The following is a 25,723-nucleotide window of genomic DNA, read 5'->3' as shown; positions in this document are numbered from 1 at the left end:
TTCCCCGGGGGAAAAGGGAGCGGGAACATCAGTTTTTATTTCTAAAAGGGGCTGAAAACCGAACAGAAAAGATTTAAATCGAATCTTTTACCGGAAAACTCCGTCGCACTTTCCTCCCGGGCCGCCGTCGCGCGGTGGAGGACGTTGGTGCCGAAGTATCGTAGAAACAAAGGTAAAAAAGGCTTAATTGGGAAAGGATTTAATTAAACCGGATGATTTAATTAAAGGAAGGGCAAGGTGGGATGTCTAAAACCACCCTCCGGCGGGGGCTCGAAACAAATCACCCCAAATAAAACAGATTTTTGGAGGGGGGGGGGGGAGGTAAAAAGCGCATCGGGGAAGGGGGGGGGCTCAGACCTGAAACTCTGCCTGAGGCGGGGGTTTGGGCTCCGGGGGTGGGGGTGAGGAGGGGGGGTCGGGGGGGGTTGGGGTGGGGGGGGTGGGTGTCCCGGCAGCGCCCAAAATGTCACGAAATGCCGGAAAAAAACCGGCTCCGTTGCGCGTGTGCGAAGGCCGCGCGGCCTGGCCGAGGCGAAAGGCCGGGGGGCAGGCCGCAACCTGAGAGGAAAAAAAAAAAAAAAAAAATCAGCTTTTTTCCTGAAATTCTAAAAATTAGCAGCTTCGCTGCCGCCGCCCCCGCCTGCGCAGGGGTAGAAATCGGCCCTGAAATAAGGTGGGGTGCGGGCGGCAGGTTTTTTTAGGGCAAAAAAGCTGTAATTTGGTGGTGGGTGTAGGTTTCGGCTGGGGAATGGCCCCGCGCGTCGCGAACCCCCCGTTTCTCACCGCGGTTCCTCTCATTCCGCGGAATTCGAGCACGACCCCGCCTCTATAAAAATCGCTGATAATGAAACTCTGTCCCCCCTCAGTTTTCCGAGGCAGGAATTTTCCCTCAAATTGAGACACCCCGCCCCCCCAAAAAAAAATCAGAATAAAAAGGGCTCGGCATCCCGGCAGCTCTACCGGGCAGGCAGGAGAAACGGGAATCAATATCAGGAAAAACATCGCCGAATCCTTTCCCGGGTCGGATCGATTAAAACATCGACGAGTCCCTTCCCAAATGGGATCAACTGTTTTGGGGAAAAACAAGAAAAAAAAGCCGGGGGGTGTGCGGGGAATCTTTGCGGTACCCCACAGCAAAGATCCCAGACTCAGGATCTTCCCCTGCGGCTGACGCCGCTCTTCTTGCCGTCGGGACACTCGGATCCCATCGTCCTTCCCGCTGCAAATCCCGGGCTCCCGCTGGCGATTCCCGGCCGCGGGGAGCTGCAGGGCGGGATGTGTGTGTGGTGTTTCTGCGGCACAAAGTTGGGAGCGTGTCGGGGCAGCCCCGATATATCCGTCACCGTCCTGGCGAACGCGGCGGGATCATCGGGCGACCAGCGCGTCGGCATCGATGTTGTTGAGGAGGAAAAGCTCCGGGCGAGCGGCGAATCCCAGGCGGAGCTGGAAGAGAAGGAGAAGGAGAAGGAGAAGGAGAAGGAGAAGGAGAAGGAGAAGGAGAAGGAGAAGGAGAAGGAGAAGGAGAAGGAGAAGGAGAAGGAGAAGGAGAAGGAGAAGGAGAAGGAGAAGGAGAAGGAGAAGGAGAAGGAGAAGGAGAAGGAGAAGGAGAAGGAGAAGGAGAAGGGTTAGACCCGGGAGCAGCCCCAGTCAGGCAGGGCTTAACGAAGCCCAAATTGGGCAGGGTTTAACGAAGCCCAAATTGAGCCCTATTTAATGAAGCCCAACTCGAGCAGGGTTTAATGAAGCCCAAAGTGGGCAGGGTTTAACGAAGTCCAAGTTGAGCCTGGTTTGACGAAGCTCCACCCGAGCAGGGCTTAACGAAGCCCAAGTTAAGCCCAGTTTGACGAAGTCCAAATTGAGCCCAGTTTAATGAAGCCCCAGTCGGGCAGGGCTTAACGAAGCCCAAGTTGAGCCCAGTTCAATGAAGCCCCAGTTGAGCAGGGGTTAACGAAGACCGAAGCAGGCAGGTTTTAATGAAGTCCAAGTCGAGACCAGTTTAATGAAGTCCAACTCGAGCAGGGTTTAACGAAGCCCAGATTGAGCAGGGTTTAAAAAAGTTCAAATTGAGCCCAGTTTAATGAAACCCAGGTTGAGCCCAGTTTAACGAAGTCCCAGTCAGGCAGGGGTTAACGAAGCCCAAATCGAGCCCAGTTTAATGAAGTCCAACTCGAGCAGGGCTTAATGAAGCCCAAGTTAAGCCCAGTTTGACGAAGCCCAAATTGAGCCCAGTTTAATGAAGCCCCAGTCACGCAGGGCTTAGTGAAGCCCAAGTTGAGCCCAGTTTGACGAAGTCCAACTCAAGCAGGGCTTAACGAAGCCCAGATTGAGCCCAGTTTGATGAAGTCCAAATTGAGCCCAGTTTAATGAAGCCCAGGTTGAGCCCAGCTTAATGAAGCCCCAGTCGGGCAGGGCTTAACGAAGCCCAAATTGAGCCAAATTTAATGAAGCCCAACTCGAGCAGGGGTTAACGAAGCCCAAGTTGAGTCCAGTTTGACGAAGCCCAAGTTGAGCCCAGTCTAATGAAGCCCAAGTCCATCAGGGTTTAACGAAGCCCAAATTAAGCCCAGTTTGACGAAGTCCAAATTGAGCCCAGTTTAATGACATTCAAATTGAGTTCAGTTTAATGAAGCTCCAGCCGAGCAGGGGTTAACGAAGACCGAAGCAGGCAGGTTTTAATGAAGTCCAAGTCGAGCCCAGTTTAATGAAGTCCAACTCAAGCAGGGTTTAACGAAGCCCAGATTGAGCCCCGTTTAACAAAGTTCAAATGGAGCCCAGTTTAATGAAGCCCAGGTTGAGCCCAGCTTAATGAAGCCCCAGTCGGACAGGGTTTAACGAAGCCCAAAGCGGGCAGGGTTTAATGAAGCCCAAGTTGAGCCCAGTTTAACGAAGTTCAAATTGAAGCCAGTTTAATGAAGCCCCAGTCAGGTAGGGGTTAACGAAGCCCAAATTGAGCCCAATTTAATGAAGCCCAACTCGAGCAGGGTTTAATGAAGCCCAAATTGAGCCAGTTTAACGAAGTTCAAATTGAGCCCAGTTTAATGAAGCCCCAGTCACGCAGGGTTGAACAAAGGCCAAATTGAGCCCAGTTTAATGAAGCCCAAGTCCATCAGGGTTTAACGAAGCCCAGATTGAGCCCAGTTTGACGAAGTCCAAATTGAGCCCAGTTTAATGAAGTCCAAGTCGAGCAGGGTTTAACGAAGCCTGATTTGGGCAAGGTTTAATGAATCCCGAGTCAAGCAGGATACAACAAAGTCCCAACTGAGCCCAGTTTAACGAAGCCCAAGTCGGGCAGGGTTTAACGAAGCCCGAGTTAAGCCCAGTTTAATGAAGCCCAAGTTGGGCGGGTTTTAATAACGCCCGAATTGAGCCCATTTTAATGAAGCCTGAGTCGGGCAGGGTTTAACAAAGCCTGAGCCAGGCAGGGTTTAACGAAGCTTGATTCGTGCAGGGTTTAACGAAGCCTGAGCCAGGCAGGGTTTAACGAAGCTTGATTTGGGCAGGGTTTAACAAAGCCTGAGTCAGGCAGGGTTTAATGAAGCTTGATTCGTGCAGGGTTTAACAAAGCCTGAGTCAGGCAGGGTTTAACGAAGCTTGATTTGGGCAGGGTTTAACGAAGGCTGAGTCAGGCAGGGCTTAATGAAGCCTGGTTTGGGCAGGGTTTAATGAAGGCCAAATCGAGCTCCCCCGACCCCTCACCGGCGCTTTTCCATCCGCAGAATCCAAAGCTTTGGGGTTTCTCGGGTTTCCGCTCCCGGCTCGTCAAAGCAAAGCAGCGTTAGAGCAACTTTTCCACGTGAGAGTGAAATAAATCAATAAATCAATACTCGAGCCCTCCCGAAATCTGGGGAGGGGGTCACCGGTGCCGGGTAATTGCGAGCGCTTAATTAATCTGCAGGGCACATGGCGGGAACTGCCGAGGCTGATAGCGAAGGGAAAGCCGACCATCGCTTACAGCATCGGCTCCTGCCATGCCTTCGTTAATTAGGGCTTATTAAGCAGAGGGAACTTGGTGCAGCCCAAATATCGCTTCTGTTTATTAGCAAATCCAGCCACTGCGAGGGCTCTGCCCGCGGTGATGCTCCAGCCCAGCCGTAGCGCATCCCCTCCGTCAGTTTAAATTCATTTCCTTCTCGATTTGAATTAAGTTTTGGGTGTAGACGAGCCTTAATTAGCACGGATTACACAGGTTGGCTAATTAAGAGAATACATTGGAGGTGGAGGGGGGTGTCCGTCTCCTCCCAGAGGGGAACGTGAGCAGGGAACGTCCCTCGGCCAGTGCAAGGGTTTAACGGAGCGAGACTTACCGGGAGCGATCCGTACCGGATAGAAACAAACCCTAAAGGGCTCCCATTCTCCCCGAGCGCCGCGGCAGGTTTACCGATTAATAAAATAAGAATAAAATACCCCGAGAGAGAGAGAGAGACTAAGAGAGAGAGAGAGAGAGAGACGCGGCGCCCAGCTCAGTCCCGCGGGAGCGGGATGTTCACCGAGGTGGGAAGGTGAAATCCCAGGTATTGGAATAACATCGATTTCCAGCCTCCGGAGCCGGTGTCCGAGGTGGGATGGGGGCACCGTCAGCGCTTTCCCCAACGATTTTTAAGCAACGAGTGATAATTAGCTCATCCCTCCGACCTCCCGCGTTACGAACCCACCAGGTTACTGAAACTTATCCCTGTTTTAACTAGGTCTGCGCCTACGCTCGGGCTTAGCTAAAGGAAACGCTCCGGGGGGCGGGTGGTGGGGGGGATAAAAACCAGTAAAATAGGAGGTTTTTTGGGTGTAGCTGATAGTTTGACCGAGGAGCAACGCGCCGCCCGGGGTGGAAAAGCCGGGAAGGGAAGAGCAGGGCAGGATGCGTGCTCCGTGTCCTGGACACCAGCAAAGAAATCCCGGCGGGAACAGCACAGCCCGGCTGACGGTGACCTGATCCTTGGCTCTCTCGGAGGGGACACGGTGGCAGTGGAGCCGCTGCGTGGGTTCGGGGATGCCGGGAGGGTCCGGATGCCACAGGGAGCGGGATGGTGCCGGATGGAGCTCGTCCCGCCAGCGCCGTCCCGGGGCATCGGAGCCGTCGCGGGGAGGGGGGGGGACTCCTTTACAGCCAGGTATCGCCGGCGATTCAGAGCCACCCCCCCCAGCTCACCCCCCACCTCCAAAAAAAAAAAAAAAAAAAAAGACCCAGGAAGCCAAGTTGAAAAAGTATCTGTCTTTTAATGGAAAAGGATGTTTGTACAAACTGGTTCAAAGGCAGATACGGGGGCGGGGGGGGGAGAATAAAATAAAATCAGTTTCCCAAGGAAGTCAAGAATAACTCGGTGCAGAGGCTCCGCCGGAGAGGCATGAATTATTTCAGGAGCATCTCCTCTGACAGCTACAAACCAAAAATCCCCCAAACAGGAGAATCGGGGGGACGGAGACAGCGGGATTGCGGAGCCCGGCGGCCGAGGAAGGCTCCGGTCCGACAACTCCCCCCCACCCAGTTCCCACTTACAATGTACATGCCAGCTTTTTTTCATGGAGATAGGTATAAAACCTCCAAGCATTGCCAACGCGGGGGTTAAATCCCGCCGGGATTTTTGAATTAGTTAAAATTGCAAACCTAGAAACACATGGCGGTTTTAACGCTCGCACAATTTAAGGAGGAGCAAGCGAAGTCCAGCGGGTTTCCTAAAAGGCAGGAACAGCGTAAACGTTAATTTGCCTGGAATTCAAATGGAGTTTTCACGCTGCGTTTTGTCACCTGCGTCTACGAAAGGCGTCACTGGCGCTGGGGTCAAGACACATCATGAAGTCTATAATATTTAAAAGCCATTAATCTTCCACAAGGATAATTTTGTCTTCAAAGTATATATCTATTTGGGCAGGCAAAGTAAGTCTCCTCGTTTGATACTGTGTACAAGTTTTAGTCTTTTTTGCGCACTTGTTCAATGAAGACAACGTCAAAAAGCTTTTGTTTTCCCCCAAAACTCAGGCAGCGACAGCTGACAACGGCCTGCTCCCCCCGAGTGTGCCGTTGGCCATCAGACGAGCAAGCGGCAGAGCCTGGGGCTTGTTCGTGCCAGAAAAGAGATCACCGAGTCAAACCCAAACCCCAAACCTCGTCTTCTCTCCGAGGCTCCGAACTCCGCGGGGTTTATTCCCTGCCTGGGACGAGAGGGGACGGGAGGAACGCCAGGGAAGGGGAGGAATTTCCCGAGAATGCCTGTGCCTCGACCGCGCCGGGCCAGTCGCGGCATCCCGATGTCAAAGAGAAACCTCGCGAAAAAATAAACCCCGGGTTTACACCCGATTTTTGTGGCCAAGACACCGAAAACCTCCCCCCCACCGCGCGGGATGTAACCGCAAAATTCCCCCGAGGCCGGGAGAAACGACGGGCGACCTTTGCTAACGGCAGAAGCAAAACGTACCGTTCTCTCTATCACTCGCTTACGCGGGGTTTCGGTCGCCTTCCAGGTGAAGGCATCTCCCGAAAAGGTACCTGAAACTCATTAAACGCTAACGAGAAGGGCAACGAGAAAGGCTTCGTAGTGAATTTACATCAGGGCCAAGCCAGGAGCAGCAAATAAAAACCTGCACTTGTGTTACAGCACTGACCTCCCCCCCCCAGAATGTGACATTTTGAGCCATAAACCAGGGATTTTTGAGAACTACAAAGAGCGTTTTCCATCAATCGCATCCATAGGGAACAAACCCATAAATAACCACAAACTCGTTTCCTTTGCTGACCACCAAAATCACATGCCAGGCAATTAAAAATAAAATAATGATAACTGACGAGACTGAGATTTCCTGACGTCATTCCGCCCTCGTGGAGGCTGCGCCATGGCGGTCAGCCCCGCACTGAATTAGAAGTGTTTTCAAGTGAAAAAAAAAAAAAAAAATTAAAATGAAAATAAATCAAACGCAGTCAGCTCGGGAACGGCAGCCACGATCTGACCGCAGAGGTAGACTCCGGACGTAGTGTCACTGCGTCACACACTTCGCTTAGTGTCATCAGCGGCAGCCGCGTCCTTCAAACATGGCCCAAAAAGGTGCGTTTTGAATTTCCCAGCTTATCGGTTTTTGTTTTTTGTTTTTTCCTCCCTTCTCCAGTTGCATGCAGAAGCAGTTACCTGGAGCTTCAGTGTTTCTGCTACGGGGATTACAATGCCGAGGGACAAGAGGCTGCCGGTTTTAATGCAAAAATGAGAGGCTGGCGGCAGAGGTTGGCGGGGACGAGGAGCCCGTTTGCAGCACGACGCGCTTCCCTCCGCGCCGCCACCTGCGTTTCGCGTCTGGAAACCAGGCGGCCGCTGCCGTATTCGCACAACCGACGGGACGCTCCTCCTTAGGGGCGTGATTAGAGGCGTTCAGCAAAGAAAACGTCCAGTTTCTGAGGATTTTCAGCAGCAACGCATTTGCCAACATGTACATCTGATTGGTTGCCTTTGAACGCGCGCATCGCCTGCGCAGACCGCGCATACGTTTGTGTTACGTTCACACAGTAAACCATAGAAACGCACTGGCTCTGATGGCTACTCGCTGTGTACCGACACCTCTATTTAGTGGAGGGAGGTGACTCTTCCATCAGCAGTGTCCTGGTGACGCTTACCGTTTTCCCACAGGCCAGGAAGGAGACTCCCAGAGCAATCAGGCACAGCCAGGTCTGCAATTAAAGAAGGTGCCGGTGATCAGAAACGTGGGGGAATATTACAGAGACCCAGACTCGACGTGGCTCGACGGGAAATAAATGGTCATTCCGAGTCATAGGGGTTAGAGGTTAAGATCCCGGAGCGAGTCCAGAGAATAACGGAGCTGGGGAGGGGTCTGGAGGACAAGGAGAAGGGGCCGGAGAACTTGTGAGGAGCGGCTGAGGGAGCCGGGGGGGCTCAGCCTGGAGAAAAGGGGGCTGAGGGGAGACCTTCTCGCTCCCCACAACTCCCTGAAAGGAGGGGGTAGCCAGGGGGGGTCGGTCTCTTCTCCCACGGAATGAGAGGGAATGGCCTCAAGTTGCGCCAGGGGAGGTTTCGGATGGATATTAGGAAAAATTTCTTCACCGAAAGGGTTATCAAACATTGGAACAGGCTGCCCAGGGGAGTGGTGGAATCCCCATCCCTGGGGGTGTTTAAAAGCCGGGCAGATGCGGTGCTGAGAGACGTGGGTGGTTTGGGCAGCGTTGGGTTGATGGTTGGACTCCATGATCTGAACGGTCCCTTCCAACCTCAACGATTCCATGATTCTATAATTCTGTGATTCTATAAACAAGCACTGACGGGCAGCACTGACGGAGCCAACAGGTGGAGCAGTCGGTGGACAAGGAATTGGCCAGAGGGTGGCACTCAAAGAGCTGCAGCCAACGGCTCGATGTCGGGGTGGAGACCAGTGACGAGTGGGGTCCCTCAGGGTCTGTACTGGGACGGGTACCATTGAACATCTTTGCTGGGGACATGGACAGTGGGATCTCCAGCCCTGTGCTGAAGGACTTGGGGCGTGAAAAACTGAATATAGGCCAGCCATGTGCGCTGGTAGCCCAGAAACCCCCCCGCAGCCTGGGCTGCATCCCCAGCAGCGTGGGCAGCAGGGTGAGGGGGGGATTCTGCCCCTCTGCTCCACTTGGGGGAGACACCCCCCCTGCAGTGCTGCCTCCAGCGCTGGGGCACCAACATCAGAAGGACACGGAGCTGTTGGAGCAGGGCCGGAGGAGGCCCCGGAGATGCTGGGAGGGCTGGAGCCCCTCTGCTGTGGGGACAGGCTGAGAGAGCTGGGGGGGTTCAGCCTGGAGAAGAGAAGGCTCCGCGGAGACCTTCCAGCCCCTTCCAGTCCCTCAAGGGGCTCCAGGAAAGCTGGGGAGGGACTCTGGAGCAGGGAGGGGAGCCATGGGACGAGGGGGAAGGGTTTTACACTGCAAGAGGGGAGATTTAGATGGGATATCGGGAAGAAATTCTTGGCTGTGAGGGGGGTGAGCCCCTGGCCCAGGTTGCCCAGAGAAGCTGTGGCTGCCCCATCCCTGGAGGGGTTCAAGGCCACGTTGGACGGGGCTTGGAGCAACCTGGGCTGGGGGAGGTGGCCCTGCCCAGGGCAGGGGGTGGCACTGGATGATCTTCAAGGTCTCTTCAAACCCAAACTGTTCCTGCTTCTCTGACCATTCCATGATTTTACACCTCTGGCAATGTACAGAGATGTACAGAAGAAATGTGCATTATTCCGAAGTCTCCGCCAACCTTTCACCTGCTGCGTCATTAAATCGAGGCCTTTTTGGGAACAACAAACGAGTGAGTTGCTAAAGAGATGGTCAAAAAAGCAGGGGAAAGGCCGTGTGGGTCAGTGGGTGCAGCACACAACAGATTCCTAAGCAAATCTGGCCACGAAAGCCTCAACTTCCCCATCTGTTCTGAGCCTGTGACCGACTTTAATGCCTGTAAAGTGTGACAATGGTGAGAAAACAAATCCATCGGCTTATTCTGCGTACAAGGATTCTCAGCTTGAACCAGACTTACCAAATACACCACAAAGGACAGGTAGATCACACTGAGAATGCCAGCCCCGATGTACAAAGCCAAGTGGTTCAGGGACATGACGTAGGCCACCACGAAGTACATGTTAATGCTGCAGATCAGGAGGATGAGGACGCCACCAGCGATCCTCCAGAACCTGCGAGCAAAACCAGAGCACAACGGGGTGAGGCGGAGGGGCCACTCCCGCGTTTGGAGGAGATGCTCTAGGCCAGGAGGGGAGGGGAGGAATGAAACGTGCGCCTGAGGTGAGCAACACGCCGTCTCCTGCTCGGAGGCGATTCCCTTCGCACTTACAATCCGTTGGCAAAATCATTCATCACGCTGGGCAGGCTGGTGAACGTCAGGACAGGGATCAAAGCGAACGGAAGCTGGAAGAAGCAAGAAAATACAGAAGAATAAAGAGTGGAAATTGTTCTGATTATCTCAGCATGGACAAACATCCAAAGCTTGCTCATATCCGACAGCATTTCCCCAAAGCTATTGTAAAGTGAGTCAAAGGGACTTCCCCTGGCTGGAAGAAGGAAGCAATTTCAGACCTTGGCTGATCCTCTCCACCTCCCCCCAGTAGATCAACATCTCCTGACAGTAATTCGCTCTGCTCAGCTGCTCCTGCGAGCCCTCAGGCACCCGAAACTGAAATATTCAGTGCTAGATGTTTTTCTCCGAGAACTGACCCCCCGAGTCGGGCACTGCTGCTCACCTGGAGGCTCATAAGAACATTTAAGAAGTCGTTCATTCCCGTCAGGTGTTCGACGTCCTGAAAGATGGCAACCAAGAGGGTGGGGGTGATGGCGATAGAGCGAGTCAGCAGCACCCGGGCAAATCGGGACCACCGCAGGTTCAGGAAGCCCTGCAGGAAAAACACAGAGCAGCTGCTGCGTGAAAATGGTACGGAGACGTCAAGGAAGAGGGGGGCTCGGGGCAGGATTAAAAGCTAATTTATTTGAAAGGAGATTTATGGAGCTTCCACCAAGAGTACGTCCATCTATATTAGCTTTAAAGGCTCAGGAATAGAGAGAACGAGGATGCACACAGACACTAAGAGTGCTAATTACCTCCATGACGAACTGCCCGGAGTACGTCCCTGTCATCGTTGAGCTCTGGCCGGCAGCGAGGATCCCGATCGCCCAGATATAGAGAGCAGCAGGGCCGAAGTAACAGCCCAGAACGACGCCCTGGAACAGAGATTTGCAGTCTCACGTCAGTTCAGTCTCGCATCTGAGAGCGGGAACAACAAAAAGTAGGCGCATTCCCTTGTGACCACATTAATCACGGGCGTTGAGTTGAAAGAGAAACAACAATCCATCTGTAGGAGCGGGAAAAGCATTCCCCATGCCGGCAGCAGATAAGGCAATACCTCACGGGCTGCAGTTTTAACAAAGCAGACTGAGGATGCATGCAAGGAAAAGCTTCGTCGTGGCCAAGCTAATAAAAGAGGGGAGCAGACAGCAGGGAGTCTCTGGGGCCAGGCTGGGTGCAGCACGATTCGGAAGGGACAGATAATTTTGCTTGGTCAAAGGGCTGGGCTCAAGGATCCCCAGGGATTTCCTCCGGCTCTGTTTTTGGCCATCCCATCACAGGTCCCGGCCTTCAGCTTCCAGCAAGAGCTGTAAACAGAAGCAAACAGCTTCTGTTTACCCAAAAGCAGCGGCCGCCATCAGACAAGGACGCCAGGCTGCCATCGATGGGGACATCCCGCCCCACGGGTCACTCACCCCTTTGTAGATATCCACTTCCAGCGTCTCGTTGTTGCTGGGGAAGAGCGAGGAGTGCGGGCTGCTGGCGTTCACGCAGACGGTGTTCTGCAACGACACGAAGGGGCAGGAGGCTTGGGTTTGCTCGGCGAGAGGGAAGGCAGGACGAGCAGAAAAGGCTGCACGCGAGGAGCAGCGGGTGCTGGAGGTCCCAAGGTGCTGGGTGCCTCTTCAGGCTGGTTTAAATGGAAATAACCAGCACTCCCGTTCTTTCTCCCCCAGATTTACACACAGAATATAGGGGCTGTGCTTGACCCAGGGGCACTGATAAGGGCCAGAGCTGCCCCTCTGCCCACACAGTCCCCGTTACTGCTCCAACAGCCCCAGGGTTCGGCGTCAGCTGGTCCGCGATAAAGCAAAATCCCAGCCCCAACTCACCACATCCGCATTCGTTTTTTCAAAGAAAGCCTCAGCGAAGACGGTCACAACGAAGATGTTAATGATGAAGGAGACAAAGAGAGCGATGCAAGACTCGATGAAGAAATACTTATTGGCTTCTCGTACTTCCCTCTTGTTTGCACGGTTCACTTGCCGGGACTGAAAAGGGGATTGTGACAACAACAGGCTTGAGAAACAGGAATTTACTATTATATTGCTTCTATCTGTAACTATACTGTATTAGACAGTGGGACACGGGTCACTGGATGGGAAGAGAACATGCCGGAGGGAAGAAAAAGCAAACCCCAACATTTGCAGAAGCGAACGGCTGGTTTTGCCAGCGTGGCTGCGCTAACCAAGAGACCACTTCTGGCCCCAGATCCACAGGTAAAGGACACGCATCCCTGGAGCTCTCACGGCTTTCCCCGTGCCAGGAATCCGACCAGCCCCCTTCAGGGGGTTTGTTATGTCCCCAACAAAGCAAATGCTTAAAGCAGACTCCCAGAGGCTGCGATCTCTCGAGTATTTCAGGCCTCCCAGGGCGCCATCCCAATAAATCATGGAATGGTTAGAGTTCGAAGGGATCCTGAAGATCATCTGGTTCCAGCCCCTCTGCCCTGGGCAGGGACAGCTTCCCCTAATTAGCGCAGCCGCTTACCTTGACCAAGGCAGAGTGCAGGTACATGTTGTGCGGCATGATAACGGCGCCCACGATTCCCACGGCTTGCTCCAGCTGCGGCGTCCCGCAGTTCTGGCAGTATGGGATGAACATCCCCTGCAGCAGCTTCTTCTGGTCGGGTTTGACTGTGATATACTGGGCACAGAGACAAAAGAAACACGGGTATTTTCAGCGCGACACACGTCACGCAGCCGCTTAGGCTGCTCGTTCGAAGATGCTCGAAAGCCAAAATGTGGCCGCTTTGGTAAAAAGCAAAACCAGAACGCGCAATTGTCGGCTGGTTAATAAAAGCGGGGATGCTGCACCGCCGGTGCAGCCAGGGTGTGAGCTGGATGGTGGCCACACATCGGAAACACACACCCGGCTTCAAAAAACCTTAATTTTAAGTGTCTGCCCCGCTGTTTTGGTGCTGGTCGGCACAGGAGTAGTGATAGGGGAGAGGGAGCGTGTCACCAAACAGCGAGAGAGAAGGTGAAGGTACCTCGTATCCAAACGTTAGTGCCATGATGGTAATGAGAAAACCAAAGAACGCTTCCAGTTTTCGCAAGCCTGTGAGAAGAAAAAGAACCATCAGCAAATTGAGAAAAGCTGAATCTCAGCTTTAGTTTCTGGAATTCGGGAGAAGAAATTACCGTATTTGTCCAGGAAGAGAAAGACGAACGTGTCGGCGATGGTGATGAGCACGCCGCCCCACAGCGGGATCCTGCGGGAGACGAGCAGGAGCAGACATCAGCTCACAAACCACCCCGACCTCATCCGCCAGCCACAACAACGCTTCAGAGTCCAAAAATCTCTTTTTATTTAGGGCCCTTGTTTGGGGCTGGAACCCCAAGGTTTGTTTGCAGGCCGACAAGGCATTCGGCTGCGCTGGGCAAGGGACCGTAGGTTTGTTTTCTGCACAAACAGCTCAGATAAGAGCTCTCTCCCCAAATCTGGAGAGCAAATCCCACGTGCACGCTGAGAATGACAGGAGCGAGCAGGGCTTTGACTAGCTCCTTGGTACAAAATTGTAGCTTGCTGTTACATTTGCATTTCCAACCTTCCTGGCCGAAGAGGACACCTTTCTAGGAGTCCTTTATTAGGAATATAAAATTTGCCAGGAAAGCTGCAGCCCAATTTTGGCGCGTATCAGTTACAGCTAAAATAAAAGCCAGAACCCGCAGTTCTCCTTATAGCCAAAAAAAAAAAAAAAAAAAAAGAAACAGGCACCAAAGGCTGAGTCATCCAAGAGCTATCACAGCTTAGATGAATCACCCTCGACAAAGAGCTGATTTCGGAAGATTTATAGGAAATAAATGAGTCTTTTTTGGCACACACAGTGTCACTTTCTTCCTCCTAGAGGGGAGCACTCATTTCCTGCTGCCCTCTGACGACAAACCCAACTTACTTCCCCACAGACAGGAGGTTAATGGCAATCGCCGAGCCGATGACTTCTTGCATATCGGATCCAATGATAGCGAGTTCGACCATCAGCCACAGGATAATCCGAGGAACCTAGAGGTGAAGAAATATCCGACACCATTAAAAAGAGGGAAAATGTCTTCTCCCTTTAAATTCCTAGGTGAGTGCAGGGTTGTGGCGATCAAGCCTTTAGGAATGTTTTCCTTTCCCCAGCCATGGTGTGGAAAACACGTTGATAATTGTCACTTCATGGCTGGTCCAGAGCAGGAATGCAGGTTACCTGTGGCAATCACTGGAGGAGGTTCCCGGGTCACTTATATAATCTAAATTACTCGCCTCAATACGTTTCGCTCATTGCCAGAGCAGAACTAGGTGTTTCTGTGTACCGAGGCGCTGGAAAGGAGCATCAGAAGGTATCTGACATGGTCAGACCCATGACAAAGTCTCGGGTGTTGGATGAGAAACGTCAAACTCCCCAGATTTCCCCACAGCCCTTTCCCAAAGCCCAGCCTCACTCATCTTCAGCTGAACGAGACGCAGGGCCCTTTCTTACACAAGCCGTGAAGGTTTCTTAAGCAAGGAAATGTAACAGCCATGGAAGGGTCTGGTCTTAAAGCGCCATTTCTCTCCTCATGATTCCTTGAGTTTATTTAAGCAAAAAGTATTTCAGCTTCAGGAGGCAGTGGTCCAAACAGAAAAGCTGAAATCCTGGCTTTTATTCCTGACTCTGTCTGCAATTCGCTGGCAAATGCCAGGACGTTCACCCACCTCCCGCCTCGTGCTTTCCTTTTCCAAGATGGAGAAGACACCGATGGGACCTGAAGCATCCCCCATCTGCTCTTCTAATGGCCTGGGTTCTTAACGAGCCCTTCGTTGCTGCTACATTAGGGCCACAATTAAAATATTCCTTTAAATCTGCCTTTCTCCCAACTGTGAGCCAAACCACAAGAAATCAACTTAATCCCCCAGCTGGGAGAGTAAAGCAAGATGTGACAATGAAAATGTATTTCACCAATGGGAACGCTTTCTCCTGAGGAGGATTTGGCACTCACCAGGCAGCAGTGACGCTTCACGAGTCCCCTGCGACCTGCCAGCCCCAGGTGAGAGAACCCAGACCCGTGGGATGGTCCCAAGAGCCCCTCCGTACTGCCAAGGACCGGGATGTCACCCGGGATGCCACCCACCTTCTGGTACTGCCGGTTGCAGACTTCGGCGAGGTGCAGCCCCGTCACCACCCCCAGCCTGGCCGCCAGCCGCTGCAGGAGCAGCCCGATGATCGTCGCCAGCATCAGGACCCACAGCAGCTGAGGGAGACACGAAGGCAGCAGTGGGTGCGTTGGGGCAGCAAGAAACGACGGCCACAAACAAGGTCCCAGGTCCCCTAAGACGCCTGCGCCCTACATGCACCTTTAGGAATCACAGGCCTTTTAAAATACACGTTATTGTCATTTGGAGGCTGTTTTATGTGCCCGGAGCTTGCACAGGAAGGATCCAAATGCATACAAAGCCAGGAGTCACTGCTGGAGAGGGCATATGAGAGCCTCACGCTCCCCTTCTCCTTCCCCGGAGTGTTTTCAGCTCAGCAGCAACAGCAGCACCGCCAGTACTCCTGCCCTAAACCATGGATGGGTCCACGGTTTGCACAATTTACAGCGTTTAATCTGTAGGTTTCTGCACTGACCTTAAATCCCGCGACAGCCCCGGACTGTAAATCCGACTCGATGTTGCCCGGATCCAGGTAGGCAATGCTCATCAGAAAACCCGGCCCCGTGAAAGCCCAGAGCTTGCGGAAACTAAAGCAGGAGTGCTATAGAAAGGGAGAGAGGATCGAGGCGTCAGGCATCAGCCCTGCAGCGGAGCCCTCTCCTAACACAGGGGACACATCGTCCCCGTGAACCACCCCGGCTATCAGGCATAAAAAATGGCAAGAGACAGCTGGGATTTGATTTCGATTTCCTCGCTGCCACAGCACTGGCCAGATCAGCCTGTTCTTTCATCCCATCCTAAACCCTCCAGCAATTTCTGCTCCTAATCTAAAGAGTTTAGGACCAGATTCTGGAACAGCCAAGGACATGCTGCTCGTGTAAACCTGGGTGGGGGATGAATCCTCCCGAATTGTTGCTTAACCAAAAGCACAGAGGGCACCTATACACCCCCACGAAGGGGCCAGTGCTGTCGCAAAGGCCATGAAGCACTCTTCCTTGATAAGGGAACAAAGAACCAAGGTCCCTTCCCCTGGGGCTACGAGACATTCCTCTGCTCTTTAGCAGATGCTGATGCCTGGAGCTTCCCAGGAGTCAAACCCTGAGTGATGAATCATTAACTCCGCAGCAAGCACAGGAGATCCCGCACTCCCTTCTCCTTCAGACCTCCATCCAGACGCCCGGCCACCCTTCCCCAGTCTGGGCAAGAAGGGGAACTGGCACCCAAGGGAATGACTCAAGCGCTTGCAGGTTTTTCCGATGGGATTTTGCTATCGGAAGGAGTGGAGGAGGGCTCAGCCGCACTCACCGTTTCATCTTCGGGAATCGGGATCTTGCTGTCGAAGTAGGTGGTAAAAGGCTCCTCCGAGGAGGCGTCCGGCGGCTGCAGCGGGTTCATGCTGCTGGAAATGGTGCTGACCACCTCCCCGTGATCCCCAGAGGCATCTTCTGCCAGGGGGGGAAAGAGAAGCAGGAAAGGAAGGAGGAGTGAGCGAGGGTCCCCGGAAACACAGAAAAACGTGGCAGAGGCCTGGCAAGACCCACAGGCAGAGCAAAAATGAGCGTGTTCTGCCCTCACAGCTAATGCTAATTAGGCTACTAAGAGACAATCGAATGAAAATAACATGTACTGCTGTAAACCCACCTTGGGAGACCACCCTGCCTTGCCCCTACTCTCCCTCTCCCACGCAGTGAGAGGAGGCCGGCTAGCTGGCAGTTTATTTATTCAGATTAATTTTAAAAAAGCTGTCATGGGGCACTGCGCGATGTAATAGCAGCCCCGCAGTACTACTGTAATGATTAACTGGGATCAAACATGCCAGATCCAAGAGAAACCTGTGGCTATTTACGCTCCATTACGGAGAGCGTTACCCCAAACTCTCCGGGCTGAACAGACCACCTGCGAGAAGTTTAGTCCTGGAGGGACCCCGATTCCCTGCGAGCTGCAGGGAACGCACAAGGCAGCACTTGTTTGGAAGCAAGTGACGGTCAGGAGCCTGCCTGACAATTTTCCCTTCTCCTAGAGCAGGAGAGACAGGCGGGAGAGCCAGCCTGGGTGGATTTTCAGGACAGTTTCTCCATTCAACTTGTGAGGAAGGTGCGCAGGGTTCGTCCAGCCACGCAAATGCACATTCTCACAAATCATGTGTTCAAACTCATAATAGCACCCGATTCCTCCCCTGCCCGCCTTCAGCAAAAAGCCCCTTTTCCCGAACCGAGCCAATACTCACTTTTTCTCTCCCTACGTGGCATTTTGCTCTAAGAGCGGAAGGGCCGCATGTGTGCCGAGCGCCCAGCCTTTGTAAGAGGAGGAGGAAAACCAAGGCCAGCTCTTTTACCAAGTTTCCTATTGCATCATCAAAGTAAAGCCAAGTTGGTTGCTCCTCCTTTTTCCCTGCCTCCCAAACACCTGGCAGGGCTGCCTGCCCTGGACAGCCCCGTTTACATAAGGGATTTAGAGCCGTGGGGGAGTGTGTGTGTGTGTGTGTGCGTGTGTGGGCAGCAGAGAGATCGGTCTGCACAAGACAGGCTTGTTCACCTGGTTAAACAAGGCTGAGTGAGCCCCAGGAACCGCAAATCTCCTCCTGGGGTCATGTCAGAAGCGCGAGGGTTTGTGTCCGCTGTGATAATCAGGTGTATGGGGTGGTAAACAGGCACATAGACTCCTTGGGGTGGTTTTTGCAGGACAAAGGAATTAATTAAATGGAAGGCGGATGTATGAGAGCAAATCTGCCGTGCCGCGAAGCAAGCCTTACCGTAGGATGCCTTCTGGTCCGTGTCGGAGTTCCCCATGGTGGAACCCTTCTGGTGGCCTGGGAACTGGTTTATATTGGCTACCTTGGCTGTAAAGAAGAGGGGGAAAAAACCTGTCAGGAAGGAGAATAAAAACCAGCAAGAGAGCCCACAGAACCAACAGCTCCTGGCAGGGACAGACTCACTTCTCCAGCCCTTTTCCAGCTCCGAAGAACCTTGCAGGGCCAGGAGAGGAGTGTTTTGTCTGGGACCTGCTTGGAAACTCCGTGTTGCAACAACACGAAGGCGGCATGAGTGGACCGACCGGGCAAACCAAGGCGACACAAGTGTTTGCAAGCGGCCAGGCTTAGGACAGCGGCTGTTGTGAAACTCCAGCTAAAGAAACAAGAGTGGAATTTCCTTTATGTGTAAAAATCACACACCATCCCTCCCCTTCCAGGCACGGTTATTAGATCTACGCCGCACCCTTTACAGGCCATCTGAAGTTTCTTTTAAGGGCACGATGTTAACTCTTTCATCACAGTGTATTTTTAAATTTTAAATCTAACCCACGCAGGAAGGAACTGGGATCTGGTACGGGACTTCGGATGAAGCTGGCGTCCTCCGGGCTTTAACAAGGTCAAACCCCCCAAACCCCTCAAGGACAAGTCAAAGTGCCAACAGTATATTCGTTTGGTATGTAAAGCACTTAATCTCCCTCAAAGCCCATTGTAAATTAACGGGAGATCTCCTTATAACAAGGCAATATTGGTTCACCGAAGACATAAATGGAAAACATTAGCCAAGAACTCCTTTTCGGTGATTTGAACCGATTTTAAGGTTTTCAAAGATGAATTTCTCAGTTCCATAACCAGCTCCAAAGGTGGTTTGTAACCCAGCCAGGCACACTAAAATAATGCAGAGAGGGAACTTCAGGCAGGGCTGGAGCCATACCATTTGTTGCAGGCAGGGCTACAATAGCTATTTCTCTATCCCGATATACTCAAATGTTAACGCGTTGACTCCGGGGCAGCAGGAGGAATAAAGCAGGCTCCAGCAGTGGAGCGAGGTGATGAGGTTTCACTAAACCATAACATTTCCCATCCCACTTATGTTGCTGCTCCTCGAGCATGACTTGGAAGGAAGCGAGACGCCAGATGCCACCGCGGAGAGCCGTGCCACCGCGATCTTAAACACATCAGGGCCCCGAACAGCCCCTGCCCCTTCCAGGTTTTAACTGCCACCGAAGCACTACATGCCCTGGGGAGAAACGGTGAGTCAATACCTCCCGCCACCACGGCCCAGGGAGGGGACATGTGCCACCTCTCCAGCCACCACAGTGACCACAGTCCCCAGACTGCTCCCTCCAGCAGCTCCCGCTTGGACGGGGACAGCCCCAAGGCTGGCACGAAGCTTTTATTTATCACATACGCTATTTTCTTTCTCTACAGGCTCCTTTTTAAAGCACTAAGCCTACGAGCTTTCATTACAAAAAAAACCCCTAAAGTTTAGCAATAAGCCATCTTTTCCCTGAAATCGAATTCCTTCAGGAGGAACAGCGCTTACCCTGGCAGCGAGTCCCACGAAACACTCACTCCGTTAACAAAGGCGAAGAGGAAGAAGATCACATGGGGAACATTCGTTATGCTGCCACACCGACCTTAATATCTCCTCGCAAAACTCATCCCAGCTTGGGTGGGAGCGAATTCGGTTCCCCTATCTCCGCCGGCAGCTGCCCAGCTCGTGACGAGCTCATTCACAACCCGGTGCAGGGATCACTTCCCTACACGTGCCGGGCTGGAAACACTGCCCACAGAGCCTTCTCCCACCGAGCTCCAAGAAGAGCAGCCACCGGCTGCAGCCAGGTGCGAATATTCTGCCTGCGCGGCTTCGCAGGGTTCCGGCATCGCTGGGAAGCGGAGAGATATCAACACAGAGATGGTGAAAACGCATCTGAGGGATGTTTTTTGCCCACTCTGAATCCACGCCTGGCTGCTTTTCTAAAGGGAAAGCTCTAGGGAGACCCTGCCGCTGCTCTCAACACAGGTGAAATTAGGGAATAAAGAAACTGCAGGATAAAAATGGTTGGGATTTATCGCTCCTTCTACCCGTAACCACTGTGACATCATGACATCATCTACCTGGACTTGTGCAAAGCATTTGACACTGTCCCGCACGGCATCCTTTTCTCGGAATTGGAGAGAGGGCTGGAGCCCCTCTGCTGTGGGGACAGGCTGAGAGAGCTGGGGGGGTTCAGCCTGGAGAAGAGAAGGCTCCGGGGAGACCTTCCAGCCCCTTCCAGTCCCTCAAGGGGCTACAGGAAAGCTGGGGAGGGACTCTGGAGCAGGGAGGGGAGCCATAGGATTTTAAGGGTTTTAAACTGAAAGAGGGGAGATTTAGATGAGATCTCGGGAAGAAATTCTTGGCTGTGAGGGGGGTGAGCCCCTGGCCCAGGTTGCCCAGAGAAGCTGTGGCTGCCCCATCCCTGGAGGGGTTCAAGGCCACGTTGGACGGGGCTTGGAGCAACCTGGGCTGGGGGAGGTGTCCCTGCCCAGGGCAGGGCGTGACACTGATGGTCTTCAAGGTCCCTTCCCACCCAAACTGTTCCTGCTTTTCTGACCATTCCATGATTTTACACCTCTGGCAATGTACAGAGATGTACAGAAGAAATGTGCATTATTCCGAAGTCTCCGCCAACCTTTCACCTGCTGCGTCATTAAATCGAGGCCTTTTTGGGAACAACGAACGAGTGAGTTGCTAAAGAGATGGTCAAAAAAGCAGGGGAAAGGCCATGTGGGTCGGTGGGCGCAGCACACAACAGATTCCTAAGCAAATCTGGCCACGAAAGCCTCAACTTCCCCATCTGTTCTGACCCCGTGACCGACTTTAATGCCTGTGAAATGTGACAATATTAATAGAATGGTGAGAAAACAAATCCGTCAGCTTATCCTGCCTACAAGGAGTCTTGGCGTGAGTCTCAGCCCTTCCAACCCAAACCATTCTATGATTCTGTGGTCTTCAAGCAATTCCTCAACACCAGGAATGGGCTCACCAGGCCACATGCTGCCTCCTGGAGGTAACACACTCACCGTAACCATTGCTGGATTTGACTTTATACCCCATATTCACACTCAGGCAAGGCAGCCGCCTTCCCAGGAGAAATATTCCTTGGAATAAGACAAAAAGCCAAGAGCAGAATATCATGAGGTTGCTCAAATCGAAGAAGCGAAGACACTAGCACTGTTGTCTAAGACCTTCAATACCCGCGGAGCGAACAACGGATCATTCTCCCATCTACACCCTCCCTTTTCACTGATGAAACCACAAGCCTCGGTCCAACGGGTCTTTTCTTCTCGACAGCCACAAAAGCAGCGAAGCCGACAAGGGGAAAGCCAAGGAGCCGACGGCTGCTCACTGATCCTCAATGTGGAGACACAGGGGTTTGTTAGACAAGTCTTGTCTCATGCTGGGAGCGGTTCCTGCGATTGAGATTTCTGCATTTGATGTCAGGCTTTGAACTCTGGTTCCTGTGGGGCACGCCGCCATCGTTAACTCTTTTAGAGTGGTTTTGGGGACGACGTCTCGTTAGCGTGGCATTTTGTTGGTACGCAGGCCGCGCCGGGCAGCCCTTTACATGGTCACACCGAAAACCCGACCCCGTTTCTCCCAGCTCTTGTTATACAAGTCACTCAAGGGTGGCCCTGAGCGCAACACGCCTACCAAAACCGGGGCAGACAACCCGGTTAATCACTCATCTTCCCAACAGGGGTAACTCCTTGCCCGCACAACCAGGTCACCCCCTTGCCTGCTTTCCAGACGCCCACACCGCTCTGCCGGCACTGGCACCGCCAGGTCCCAACCCTGGAAAAACCTTTTCCTCTGCACGGACCTGGCGGAGAGTCCTAGGCGGCGGCGTTTGTCCCCACAGGATTCCTCCTCGCTCTCTCACCCACGCTCCTGCTGATGACCAGAGATGACAAAAGCAGGTGAAGAAAAGGCTGCGACATTGGCTTCGCTCCCATCGCTGAAGTCCCCACTCAGCTGCGCCGAGGCAGGTCACCCGGCTGCCTCCTAAATGGGTCAGACGAGCTCGTCCCCTGCTAATTGTTCACCCGGCGTCGCCCACTCGCTCCACCTGAGCTGGGACATGGCCTGGATGCAGGAGCCAAGGCATGGGGGGACGAGCCCGCCCTGCTCACCCGAGCACACTCTCCTTCTAGAAAGACACGGCACGATGTATTTATTTCTATGGAAGGAGAACAAGACCTGGGAAACGAGAACCTGGAAGCAAGGAGCAGCTCTCCTCACCAGCCTGCTCGATCCAAAGGCTCCTGGATTCAGGAGGCAGCCCCTGCAGCTGCTCCCCGCTGCTCTCATCTGCTTTTAGTAAGCGTGGAAAGGAGGGGCTGGCGCACACCGGAGACTTCAAATATTTTCACAACATGTAATAAATCCAACTGATTGAAAAGCTCTATTCTAGCAGCAGCCGTGAGGCTCGGGGCTTAAAAACGCCCTCAAAAAACGTAAGGCAACTGTGGAAACTTTGGTTAAGAAGTGCTGTCAAGTGGGGAAAAAAAGAGATTAGCTGTGGGGCCACCACGTATGGCCCTGGATGCCCCAAGCCTCGTCCCACATCGAACACGGAGCTGTTATCTCATCACCGACCACAGAGTCCCGCTCTCCCAACAAACTCCGGTGCTCGAGAGCTGGTTTGATGGTTCCCCCTGCCCGTTTAATGAGCTGTGCTCACTGCAGGAAAGAGCATTTATCCCTCCTCGGAGGAAACCTCTGCCTTGCAGTCATGCGAGGACTTTGGTCAGGGACTGCACCTCCGGAGGGTGAGGCTGAGACCGGGTATGTGAATCCCTGCCAGGGTCACGCTGACCTTCGCTGAGCTCGGCCTGGCATGAGGCACCGGCAGAACTGCCCCGGGAGCCATCGCCACCGGCCGGCCTCGGCTTCCCCACCGCAATAACCCGAGACAGGCGCCGGAGATTGGACCCCGGGGACGCTCGGCTGTGGCTCTGCCACGATAACGGGGCACGAAACACGTGTCATGGATCCCTCAGCTGGGCAGGCAGAGCTCCCCAGGGCGGCTGCCGAGCCAGCCGAGGCTTTAAGAGCTGTTCTCTAGTCACAAGCCCCGGTACGAAGTTCATCTCTAAACATCTATAAACACTCGGACACACAAGGGACAAGGCTGGGGCTACATGGGACAAGTTTGTCCCAAGCCCCGAGGGGAGGGTACCGCGCCGGAGGATTAATGTCTGACCCGGCCCTCGGCGGGGAGGCAGAGGATGAGTCGGGGGATCCAACCCTGGGCCACCAGCGGCTTCAGTGTGGCGAGGAGAGCCTGTCCTCGGGGAGCCCCCCCCGGGCCAGGAGACCCCCACAAGGTCACCGAGCACCCAGCGAGCCTGGGCTCATGGGGGTCCCTGCTATGGTGGGGGGTGGGCAGTGCCCGGGGTGCTGGGGACCAGCGGCTCCATGGCACCCCCTTGCAAAACTGATGCGGGGATCCTGCAGCACACCCAGAGGATCCCTAGGGATCGCTTAAGGAAGGATCCCACCCCCCCAGCACATGCAAGGGACCCCCAGGGATCAGCTGAGGGGATCCCTCCCCCCTGCACGCCCAGGGGACCCCCAGGGATCAACTGAGGGGATTTCCTCCCCCCTCCCAGAGCACCCAGGGGACCCCTCTGGGATCACTCAATGGGGGGGGATCCCCCCCAGCACACGTAGGAGACCCCCAGAGATCACTCAATGGGGACACCCCCCCCCAGGGATGACTCGATGGGGAGGGATCCCCCAGGGACCACTTGAGGGAGGGTTGCCCCCCCCCCCCCCCCCCCCCCAGCACATGCAAGGGACCCCCCGACCGAAGGAGAATCCCCCCCAGAATATCCTGGGATCCCTCAGGGATCCCTCGGGGGGGGGGGATGGGACCCCCCCAGCAGGATTAGGGGACACCCCCCCCAGGGATGAGGGAGCACCCCCCAGCACCCCCAGAGCACCCCCCAGGGATCACTCAAGGCGGGGGAACCCCCCCCAGGGATCACCTGAGACGGGGATCTCCCCCCTCCGCCCCCAGCACACCCAGGGGGGGTCCCCCCGCCATTCCCTCAGCGCGCCCCAAGCCCCCCGCCGCTCACCGCCTCGGCCGCCCCCGGCCGCCTCCGCTGCCGCCGCCGCCGCCGCCTCATGCCCCGGCCGAGGCCCGCACTGCCGCCGCCGCCGCCATCGCCTCAGCCCGCCCCGTGACGTGCTCCGAGCGACCGGCGACACGGGAGACGTGGGGCCGGCGTGGGGCGGGGGGGGGGGACGGACGACGACAGTCCCCGGGACAGGCTGCGGGGTTGGGGGGGACACGCCGGCCGCAGCCGTGCCCTCCTCGACCCCCGGGCCCGGCCGGGCCTTGTCCCTGCCCCGAGGATTTACCTCACAGCGGCTTATTCCGCCCCAAAATACGCGGGTCCGTCAGGAGCCAGCCCGCCCCGCCAGGACCTCGCCGGCCTCAGCGGCGCTTTTCATGCCAAAACCCCAATTTTCCAGATTTTTGGCTGCGGGCAAACGGCCGCAGACCCAGTTATGTGGGAATTATTTCTAAATGCAGCTGCATCTCACCAAAAAAAAAAAAAAAAAAAAAAAAAAAAAAATCTGTATTTTGGGGGAGAAGAGTCTTGATTTGGCTTTTGTTTCCTTCTTTTTTTTCAGAGAGAAACGCTGCAGTTCTACAGAATTCCTCGCACTCTGCACGCTCCCTTGAAAATTTAGGATTAAGCAACCCCTTCCCGAGAATTAAAGCAACAGATTTAATTGTTGAGACGCCCCCGGGAAGCAGCGCGTGGCAGGAGCACCACGGCATCGCTTCCAGCGGCACACCAGCTCTCCGTGTTCCGATCTCCACCATCCCCATCTTTTAATTTCATGGGAGATCACCGAGAGCGCTCCTTTGGAAGCACGGCCTGACCGTGGACAGGCGGGAGAGTGCGTGGAGATCCCGGCTGATGGACCAGGACACCCCGATCCGCACGGGAGAAGCCGCTTGTTGAAAACCAGAGCCCTTCGCCGAGCCAAGCGGCTCGCAGTGGGGAGGGCAGCTCCTTGCTTTTCCCAAACATGGAGGCTTTGCAACCCGTGTTCCTTATTATTTAAACGCAAAAAAAACCCCCAAAAAAACCCAAACCATGGGATGTTGCTGAAATGACCGAATCCTGGAAAAATAAGAGGAGAAATCCGGGAGATGAGAGACTCCGCTGTCGCGGATTTAACCTTATGGCTGACCTGACAGCGTGGGCATCGGAGAGGGAAATTAAAACCAAATCGCAGCATCGCTCCCGCACGGGAATGCGAGTACAGCACCCTCACCGTGCCGGCACGCCGCCCGGCCTCGCCGAAAGCACGGGCAGATGTGAGAAACCTCACAGGAGGTGCTTTAGCAACAGCTTTTGGCTTGAAGCTGGAAAATTCACACTATTCCCCAAATCCCAGGGTATTTTGGGATGAGGGTGATGCCTCCTATCAGCAAGACCACCTCGCGGGAGGTGGTTTACCAACAGCTTTTGGCTCGAAGCTGGAAAATTTACATTATTCCCCAAATCCCAGGGTATTTTGGGATGAGGGTGATGCTTCCCATCAGCAACACCACCCCGCACCTCGCCAGCATCGGCGTTTGCGGCACTCACCCAATTCGCAGCTGGGCGAGCTCTCCTTGAGGGTGTATTTCTTGGGCATGGTGTTGCCGCTTCTCCCTCTTGGCGGTTTCTGGGACCAGACAGCCCGGTCTGCGTTCCACTCTCTATATAAGAGGTGTCCCCACCCTCCCCTCCCTCCCTCCTCCGCCCGCAGCACCCACACCGATCCGCTGGTGCGGAGTTCTCCGAGGGAAGCTCAGGAGACAACTCAAAGTCTCCCGAAAACAACCACATCTGCTTCAGCCTTATCGTTTATTAAAGAACTATAAATAACGCCGAGTTAAGGGGGGGTTAACAGGGCGGCCGAACGCTTTGATGTGCAGCCTTGTCCCCATGGCGAGCGGCAGCGTTGGGCTTGAGGGGGGAAAGGTGAGTTAATGCTGCCCAG

The 25,723-nt window shown here is 54.2% G+C and overlaps 1 protein-coding gene across 2 annotated transcripts; it reads right to left on the bottom strand.

The window, feature by feature from the left end:
- On the bottom strand, window positions 1–24,077 carry SLC11A2 (solute carrier family 11 member 2). Of its 2 annotated transcripts, none has more exons than XM_074564953.1 (17): window positions 23,794–24,077; window positions 17,665–17,751; window positions 16,218–16,357; window positions 15,388–15,513; window positions 14,891–15,010; window positions 13,693–13,799; window positions 12,938–13,008; window positions 12,787–12,854; window positions 12,285–12,440; window positions 11,627–11,785; window positions 11,210–11,296; window positions 10,550–10,669; window positions 10,195–10,344; window positions 9,789–9,862; window positions 9,477–9,630; window positions 7,592–7,645; window positions 1–1,443 (listed from the first exon to the last, which is right to left on the bottom strand). In XM_074564953.1, the coding sequence occupies exons 2-17, from the start codon at window positions 17,699–17,701 to the stop codon at window positions 1,366–1,368; spliced, it is 1,701 nt and encodes a 566-aa protein (XP_074421054.1). In that variant the 5' UTR covers window positions 17,702–17,751; window positions 23,794–24,077; the 3' UTR covers window positions 1–1,365. The 2 variants fall into 2 exon arrangements, with proteins under 2 accessions (XP_074421054.1, XP_074421053.1); XM_074564952.1 differs by having other exon boundaries at window positions 16,218–16,354; window positions 23,794–23,916.
- Window positions 24,078–25,723: the final 1,646 nt, after the last annotated feature.

The sequence above is a fragment of the Larus michahellis genome, chromosome 22 (assembly GCF_964199755.1).
Source record: "Larus michahellis chromosome 22, bLarMic1.1, whole genome shotgun sequence".
NCBI lineage: Eukaryota > Metazoa > Chordata > Aves > Charadriiformes > Laridae > Larus > Larus michahellis.
The sequence above is the reverse complement of the archived record's forward strand: the minus strand, read 5'-3'. Positions and strand labels throughout refer to the sequence as shown.

Coding starts and splice junctions, on each gene's coding strand:
- SLC11A2 (XM_074564953.1), bottom strand. CDS start 17,701: ATGGGGAACTCCGACACGGACCAGAAGGCATCCTACG. Junction 11,786..12,284: donor TGCACTCTGCCTTGGTCAAG/GTAAGCGGCTGC, acceptor TCCCCTTTTCAG/TCCCGGCAAGTGAACCGTGC. Junction 7,646..9,476: donor TGTCCTTTGTGGTGTATTTG/GTAAGTCTGGTT, acceptor CTTTAATTGCAG/ACCTGGCTGTGCCTGATTGC.